The following is a 9,107-nucleotide window of genomic DNA, read 5'->3' on the forward strand; positions in this document are numbered from 1 at the left end:
TGCCTGCCGAGCCCGTACGCCGATGACCAATCCGAACGCAGCATTCGCGTTGAGGGAGGGGGAGGCGGGGCCAGCGCGAACTCTCGCGATGATTGAGCCGGGCCACGCTCAGCACTTCCACCCTCCTCGGCTCCATACTCAAGTGTGCACGCCGCCGTTTGGTGATTTGTACACGTAAGCCACTCGTACACGAGTTGTACACGTAAGCCGTCTTTAAATGTTCATCTGACATGATTGCTTGAATGTCTATTTTTACATGTTGCATGCTATAATAATAGTATTGCCAAGACAAACAATCCAAACACACATCTAGAAGCGACAGTAGTATTTTGCAGATCTAAGCAAGAATTATTGGTACCACATTGCATAAATGTTATATTAAAAATGCAACACAAATAGCTATTAAAGAAACTTTTTGTTTATGTCTTGTTTAATCTCCAAAAGACACTCGGTTTTTACAACTAACAAATATTTTTTACACCAACAGAGAACAAAATAAATCTCACACCAGGCCATATTTACTAAAACAATGCTAAAATGTTAGGCTTTCAAAATTCCAGTACAACATGAATAAATTCCAACACAATGTGAATAATTTGCTGTTCAGACACAGCTTGTGGTTTTGGACGTGTTCTGTTTGGGTCTGTGTGAAACGAGTCGGTCGCCTGCAGAATCTGGCGAGTGCTACTGCCTTTGCTCAAATCTCAGCCCCCAGGTCACTTCCATAATCACTCTCCCATGTCTGCAGAGGCGGAGATGCTCTTTAACTCAGCCTCGTAATTTCTCTTCAGACCCTTCAAGTAGAGACGGAGGCTGTCCGGATCCAGCCTGGAGTTGCGGGCCGTTTGTGACAATCTGGTGGCGAGACGGTACACCGCCCTCTGTTGCAGGGTGCCTGCATCGTGATGATGCTTGGCCTAGAGGGCACAGAGACATGGCTAAAATGGCTCACAGCAGTCATGTGTTGGACCTACACAATCCCAGGGGGCGGGTCTAAATGTTTTAGCGTAGTGAGGTTTTGAGTCCCTGTGCAATCAAGGCATTTAAAGGCAATTATAAAAGGCATGAAATGACAATGTCCACTTCAAGAGAAACTCACCCATAACTTCTGACTGACTCTGGCTGCAATAGACTTCGCCTCCTCAATGATGGATGGAGACAGGGAGGTCATTTCTGCTGCTTTCACACCTTGAAGAGCACAGGAACAGGGAGCAGGAAACAGGGGTCAACATCAACAACGCACCAAACATGATAAATGACACTTCCGCCATGTGTTCAGTCTAAAGACATGGCTGTAATTGATCAAGTCATTATTTCAATGTCATGGCAGGACAAAATCGTTGCCTTGCGTTAGAACGATTTAAGATCACCGTAGTTGCGTTCTTCGGAGTAACCTCGAGTCAGCAGGTAGGTGTAGACGACGTTCTCCGCGTCGCCGTCTCCGCTGCGCACATGCTGCACCTGCAGGTGCTGGTTCTCCACGTTGGGGTAGAGGGTCTCCAGCTGACACAGCTCCAGGAAGTGTGTGGCGAACAGAGTAAACGCCTGCAGCAGTCCGAGAGCACACAGAGGGGCCGAGCTCATTGGCTTGCACCACTGTTTATAAGTCTGCAACCTGATAACATAGCGGCACCATAGGAACGCTAAGATTTAAATACCTCGTCACTGTACCTTCAGATTGATGAGGAATTCGCAAATTGAGTGGCAAATGCCGACGCCCTCCTCTGCACTGGTCCCGCGTCCCAGTTCATCAATTATAATGAGCGACCTGTCGCTTGCATTGTGTATTATGTATGACACCTGGCAGTACAATGAAGGAATGAGGACGGCTGCAGTAACTGCATCGCAATGTATGTACAGGCCCTGCATATTCACCTCTTTCATCTCAACCATAAACGTGGATGAGTTGGTCTCAAAGTCATCATCTACTCCAATTCGAGTGAAGATCTGATCAGCAATGCGGAATGAAGCATATTCAGCAGGCACAAATGACCCTAAGGGGAAAAATATTCGTATTAGCTGTAAACTCAGAATACAGAGGCGTAGGCTGCTGCTCTGGTCAACTTTACCGTTGACACCGTCAAATCTGTATTTCATATTAGCTGTAGAATCAGCTTATTGGGGCTCTAACAATGTTTAGCCCATGTCATTCTGAAATCATGAATTTGAAAGAATTCGATCAACACCAATATATGCAAAAACAGAAATGTGCAACTGCATCGTTAACACTGAACTGTTTAAACCTGAGGCAACACAAACCAAGCCTGGCCGACCCAATACGCCTGCATACCTATCTGAGCCATGATTTGGCAGAGGGCCACCTGTTTGAGGTACGTGGATTTGCCACTCATGTTGGGGCCTGTGATTATAACGAAGTTGCTTCCCTCAGATATATAGCTGTTGTTAGAGATGGTCTGCTGTGCGGCGATGCGCTCCAGGATCGGGTGGTGGCCTTGCTTTATCGCCAGAGTGTCCGTGAACTCGGGACGCACTTGCAGGGGGAGACAGTCAACCAAAGGCAAATGGCATTCAACTGACCGATCCACATTATCTATAAACCGGCAGCTCCCGGCCTCTATTTCATGCACAGGTCTTGCTGAGGTGTAAACCTACCGTAGTCTGAGACCGTGCAAGCGTGGGCCAGAGACAGCAGCATATCCAGCATGGACACGGCATCAGACAGCTTGAACAAGCAGAGGATCTGCTCATACACACCACTCAGCAACCGACATACCACCCTGCGGAGGTTTGGAGGGGAGGACTGGAATTTCAACCATCTGCACTCTTGGAATGGAACTCTTGTATTTAATACGAAACTATGAAGAAGTCGTGGATGTCTGAAGTCACTTGTTAAAGGGTGCTAATGGAAACCGTGACAGTCAGGTGACATGATGTCAGGTGGCATGATGATGTGTGTGAAACGCTCACACATAAGACATGTGAAATATTTCCTTCAGGGCCTCGTCACAGCGATCGTTCATCTTCATCAGGTCCAACGTGGTGAAGCTGTAATTGTTTTTTTGCCTCGTTACCTAGTTAAATCAGCCAGCAGACACTTTTAGCCCTTTTAACACAGACCTCTTCATCATAATCTTCCGTCTTTTTTCATCTTTGTGAAAGTCCACTGTCATATACACATACAGTAAATAATAATAACCTGCTTATTACATGATTCCAAAGCTACAGCGTTGCTTATATACAGTATTGGAACAGCAAAGCAAATTTCTTTGTTTTTGTTGTTCACTGAAGACATTTGGGTTTACGATCAAAAGATGAGTATGAGACAAAAGTTTAGAATTTCCTGGTATTTACATCTAGATCTGTTAAACAACTTAGGAAATATTACTGTTTGTATTAGACCACAGCATTTTTAGGTGAGCGAACGTATTGGAACAAATAAGTTTTAAGTAAATAGCATTTCATATTTGGTGACATAACCCTTGCTGGCGATAACTGCCTCAAGCCTGCAACCCATCGACATCACATAACCGCTGCATTCTTCATCCGTGATGCTGCTCCAGGGTTATACAGCAGCTTCTATAAGTTCCTGTTGTTTTGGGAGGTTTTAACCCCTCAGTCTCCACTTCAGGAGGTCAAATGCTCTCTTGGGTTAAGGTCAGGTGATCGACTTGACCCGTCTAAAACCTTCCATATTTTCCCTTGATGATGTCCTTTATTTTGATGGCAATGTGCTTTGGGTCATTGTCCTGCAGCATAATAAACTTCCTCCGGATGCATTTCTCCATAATTTGGCAAACAAAATGTTCCTGTACACTTCTGAATTCATTCTATTGCTACCATCATCAGTTATATAATCAATACATATTAATGAGCCTGTTCCAGAAGCAGCCATGCACGCCCAAGCGACGTCACCTCCACCGTGCTTCACAGCTGAGCTTGTACGCTTCGGATCGTACGCATTTGCCTTCTTTCTCCACACTTTGGCCTTTCCACCACTTTAATAGAGATTAATCTTGGTCTCGTCAGTCCATAAGATTGTGTTCTAGAACCATAGACAGCTCTCTGGTCTTCATGTTAGTTTATCCTCTTTAATAAGAAATGAAGTCTTTACAGGTTTAAACCCAGGTCACGCAGAGCTATTTAATGTCTGAACAATTAACCCAAACGGCAAGACCTGGTCAACAAGAAACACCTGTCAGTCACATGTTAGAATACTTGTGCTCATTTGAAAAATGGGTGGGATGAAAACCAAACGGTGGTATGTTCTATTGTTTAACACATTTAGATGTAACTAGCAGGAAATAAAAGCTGAAATTCTGAACTCTTGTTTCATACTCATCTTTTGTTCTTAATCCCAAATGTCTTCAGTAAACAATTGACTTTTGGAGGGGACTGTATGTTCGGGTCTCACTTTAATGAATTCTCCTGGGAGCTGTCCATCAGACAAGGCCACTCCCTCCAGCCTCATCTGGATAAAGAATCCGCGAGCACTACTAAAACTCGTGCGCAGGGGCAGCTCGTACTTCTCTCCCAGCTGATCGACTAGTCCTGAGCCGAGACAGAGCAACACAGGTCACACGAACACAAGCACTCTACTCCTGCACCCACAGTCAGCACACTTACACGTGCAAGGTTCTGGAATGCTTGTGTACCCGCTATGTCGTCCACCACCTCGGTGTAGGCCCGCCTCGCGATGTCAAGGAACTCGTTGACGTTGGGACGCACGGCGTAGCACTTCTGCGTGCGCATGTTCAGACTGCCCTTCGTGTAGCTGGTGTCGTCGTTAATCACGGTTTTGATCTGAGCCAAAATGCTCTCAAACCTACACGGGTTTTAAAGCCAAACAAGAAAGCCAAGTGTGCTGCAAGCTAAAAGCTACTTCAGATCACCAGATTTTATTATCGCTAATAAAAAAATAAAAGCTTCCCTCAAGGACTAATAAAAACAACAACAATAATGAGGTGAATCATTTCTTCCCTAATTCTTGGTTATTGACCTATTTTGACACTTCACCTGCTGTTCCAAATAATTACAAACAAGCTTTCAGTGGGACTTGGGTCTCGGGTCATTTTGGGTCTCAGGTCATTTTGGGACTCAGCTTTACTCATTTCTGCCAGTGTCCCAAGTGTTCCATCATGCCCATGGAACCCAAACATGCAAGCTGTTATTTCCCACATTACATTCATCAGTGTTTTCAACCTATTGACACTTAACTAGAAGGAACAACTACTGGAGGATGTAACTTGTCAGTGTATCATCACTATACTGAATTATCCACTAAAGGACTCAAGTGAGCTTTATTTTATGTGTTTAGCAAATGCACTTGTAACAGTTCACTCGCTCAGACGGGACGGTCCAAAAGAGAGTGTGCGCAGTGCTCATTACCTGCTGTCTTCCAGCGAAGTGTGGCAGGCTTTGAGCACGGCGGTTTTAGCATCCTTCAACGCCATCTGTCAGGGAGACCCATTTAAAACCTGCATAATGCGTTCTCAGAGCCTTTCGTGCAAGCCGAGTCCTCCTGGATTTAGCCACGCCAGAAAGCACCGAGTCCCCAGCTGCATTTGTTCTGTCTAATTCTGACTCCTACTGAATAATGCCGCGGCCGTGCCAAACTTCCCCCACATCATCATGCTTAAAGCAAAGCTCAGAACAAACGAATCAGTTCTCACCTTCAGGGGAGCGACCCGCTCTAGAGTGTGTTTCAGCTGAATGACGTGTGTTATCTTGGCCTCGGCCACAGCCACCTATACGGGTCTCACGGAGTCACAATTCATTTTTCTTGTGTCAGTAGTAAAATTAGTTGGCAGCAGGAAATAACTAGAAAATCAACACTCCACAACCTAATAATGACACAATAATGTACTCATTGACATACTTAACTACCATCAACTAATGAGTAACAAAATGCATAGCAAGCATCTTGTTTTTGTCAGTGTATTGAAGTCCTGTGTTTAGTCTCTTGTCGTGTTGATTATTGTAAGTACTGCTAGTTTGCATGCTGTTTGTAATCTTGCTTTTCCACGTCTTTAACCCTAGCTTTTATGTCTCCCCTGTTCTGTGTATTAGCGGTCTCATTTAGTGTTAGTTGGTGTATTTGGTTACTGTTTGGTTTGTCTTTGTCAGTATCTTCTATGTAGTGTTAGTTGGTTTGTTATTTTTTGTTATACTTCAGAGTCTGCACTACTTTCCCACCTACTTTACCCAAATGTTACATTGACATAAATCTTCCAAATACAATTTACCGTGTCTTGCTTGGGCAGTTGAACCAGAGAAGAAAGCAGCTGATCTATATCCAGGAAGTGTGTAATTGCTGCATATACAACACCAAGTTCAAGACTTACTCCATGCGCAATTTAGTCGTGTTTAAACATGCTGTTCCAAATTTAAGGTGGGAGTACAAGTGTTAGCCATGAAAAGACACCGACAGCAAACACTGAAAGATCAAACACCTCACCGCTTTTCAGGCCAAAGAAGAGTTCCTCCTCTTGCAACAGCTCCTGAAAACGTACCAGCAGGATGCTGGATGATTAGATGTTCAGAGACTAACGTTTACATGGTCGTCTACATACAGCGGCCAGCGCACCTGTATGGTGTCCAGTCGCGTGTTAATGGTGTCAGCATCCAACGGGGGCTCCAGGATGTTGGAGCGAAGCCTCCTCTCCCCACCAGGCGTTTTGGTGTAGTTCAGGACGCCAAGCAGCGTATGATCACTCCTGCGCGTTACAACACATCAATACTGACGTTCCGCCACCGGTCCTCGGTGTAAACAGATTGCACCGAGCATACAGTGGTGTCGGTGTTCGTCAAAATTAGACGGTTAGTCCAGAAGAAGAGACAGAAGTGGGAAAAGGAAAAACTCCTTTACCTGTGATCCCTGTTGTTAACCACGAGTTCCAGGTTCCTGGCTGAAACCGAGTCAATCATGGCAGTCTTCTCACTACCGGTGAAGCTCACTTTCAGAGATTTAGGAGCGTAGACACAGTTCTGGATGTACTCAAAGTACTTCAGAAGAGCAGCTGCAGCTGCTAGGCAGTAGTACCTGAAGGCAATGGTGACATAATATGAACTGAAACTCAGTCCTCCCCAAGCATGGTCATTATTGTGCAAGTTTATAATTAAAAAGCTGTTTCTGCATAGTTTTATTCATACTACAATGTGAAAAATGATTTTAATCAAATTATTAGAGTTGACCAAGAGAAACATGTGAAAACATACTTGGTCTGCACTTCCATTACAACGGTGTTGAACTCGGGGGCACAGAGCTGCTGGATATACTCCAGGCCTTTCTTCTCATTAAAGTACTTCCTCTGAATGGCAGTGAATGCTACTGACTGTGTCAATAAATATAAATCAATTGCATAGTGTACAAGTTGGTGAACAGCTCACAGCAATGTGAAATCCTTCAAAAATGAATATGGTCAATAAAACTATTTGATTACGTTCATTTTACAAATGAAAGCCTTTGTTCAGTATGTCATAATTTATGTACCTGACAGCATGAAGTATGAATTGACTCCTGGATTTAATACACAATGACTAGACTGCTATAGCACTGTAGGGTAGGCTTACAGCTCAGCTAAAGCTCTAGGTCAGCCAAGACCGGTAAACAAATAAATGTGGATCAGTACCGGGAAGTTCTCTGTGATGAGGTTGTAGAGTTTGGTGCCTTGGCCTTTCTCACTTGCAGTGTCCGGCATCAGAATCTCAAGAGGCATCAATGTGTGGAGTTTGGTAATTACCTGCATTGATTTTCAACACTGCTGACAAATGTGCAACCACAATCGCTCCACAAAACTTTTAATTTAAAATGCAGCTACTGATTAATGACGCTTTTCTAGATAAAAGAAACCTAAAGAATATAAATAAATATATAACAGGTTTAGAAGGACACGTTCAGTTGTTTTATCTGTGTCACACATGTGAAGGACTCAAGAACTAAACATCAGTCCTACTCAGATGTGTATAAATCCACCATCACCTTTGCATAAGTTCCAGTGTCTGCAAACTGTGAGAGCACCAGCTCAGGATATTTCAGGTTGATACTGGACATGCCGATCTGCCCCCTGGCTAAGCCTCTGCCCTCCACCACTGCCACGATCACAGAAGCAGGATGGCCCAACGTTGCAGAGGAGGACGTTGTCACTGTGTTAGGAAAAGTTAACCTTCACATCAATCAAAACACAAGAATCTTTTATAATTTGTAGTAATTTGGTGTGTGGATCTCTCTCTCTCTCTCTCTTTGGTCCCTTACTATTTTGGTCCCTCTGAGGTGTTCGCCCATGTATGCGCCCATCCACACCAGGCGTCCTCAAGTATGGAGTACTTGAACTTCTGGACCGTGAGGGTCCACCACTGATGCTGCATGATGTCCCAGAAGAACAGATTAAATTTGCACCTAACGATAAACCAACAAGTAAAAGGTCAATCTCGAGACCAGTACCTGGTAAGGCAAAAGCAACAGGCCCTGCACACACAATCTAGTTTTGTTTGCTCCTTAGACCTTCAAACTGGCTGCCCACGATGAGCTAGGTAGCTAAACCTGGACCTTACTTCGTGTCAGCATACCTCGTTCAGAATTAGCTACCCGGGATAGTTGATACTGGACACGAACCTGTACCACTAACATTGTCTGGGCCGTGTGAGGTCGAGAAAGGAGACGGTGAGGGCCCGGTATCTCGCTGCCGCCAGGACTGGGCGGGACCGTACTGGCGGTTAGGCGACGACGGAGCACTTGTGCCGGTACCTGAGGCGACGGACACCTCCTCTGTGGCGCTGCTACGAAGCATTTATTCATTCAGTTTTGTTTTACGGTGGCACATAAAGGCGAAAGTACACGTCAGTCGACAGGCCAAACTCATAAAGTTAGTTAAGATAGCATATCTGACTTGATATCCATCGTTAACCGTCAGATAGGCATAATACCGTCAGGTAAAAATGCGAGGTGTTTTGTGCCCTCTAATGGCAGTTAGACTTCTCTTACACCCCCACCAAAAAACCCCCCTAGAGTCTCTTCAAGTGGGCTGAGTCTGCTCTGACTTTGCGGGATTATGTATTTATGCTGTAGTACGTAGTTAACAAAGATGTGGAGACTAACAAACTCTGATATACATGTTTAACAAACTCTACATGTATTTCAAAGTGCTACA

The 9,107-nt window shown here is 44.6% G+C and overlaps 1 protein-coding gene across 2 annotated transcripts; it reads right to left on the bottom strand.

The window, feature by feature from the left end:
- Positions 1-412: 412 nt before the first annotated feature.
- On the bottom strand, positions 413-8,996 carry msh4 (mutS homolog 4). Of its 2 annotated transcripts, XM_076979057.1 has the most exons (21): positions 8,573-8,993; positions 8,213-8,356; positions 7,940-8,103; positions 7,590-7,700; positions 7,177-7,292; positions 6,827-7,000; positions 6,545-6,674; positions 6,416-6,458; positions 6,204-6,271; positions 5,631-5,705; positions 5,347-5,411; positions 4,614-4,783; positions 4,373-4,509; positions 2,929-3,032; positions 2,614-2,738; positions 2,291-2,491; positions 1,876-1,994; positions 1,672-1,800; positions 1,371-1,545; positions 1,100-1,188; positions 413-917 (listed from the first exon to the last, which is right to left on the bottom strand). In XM_076979057.1, the coding sequence occupies exons 1-21, from the start codon at positions 8,745-8,747 to the stop codon at positions 729-731; spliced, it is 2,703 nt and encodes a 900-aa protein (XP_076835172.1). In that variant the 5' UTR covers positions 8,748-8,993; the 3' UTR covers positions 413-728. The 2 variants fall into 2 exon arrangements, with proteins under 2 accessions (XP_076835172.1, XP_076835173.1); XM_076979058.1 differs by lacking the exons at positions 413-917; positions 1,100-1,188 and having other exon boundaries at positions 1,410-1,545; positions 1,659-1,800; positions 8,573-8,996.
- Positions 8,997-9,107: the final 111 nt, after the last annotated feature.

This window comes from Brachyhypopomus gauderio, chromosome 17 (genome assembly GCF_052324685.1).
Source record: "Brachyhypopomus gauderio isolate BG-103 chromosome 17, BGAUD_0.2, whole genome shotgun sequence".
Lineage (NCBI taxonomy): Eukaryota > Metazoa > Chordata > Actinopteri > Gymnotiformes > Hypopomidae > Brachyhypopomus > Brachyhypopomus gauderio.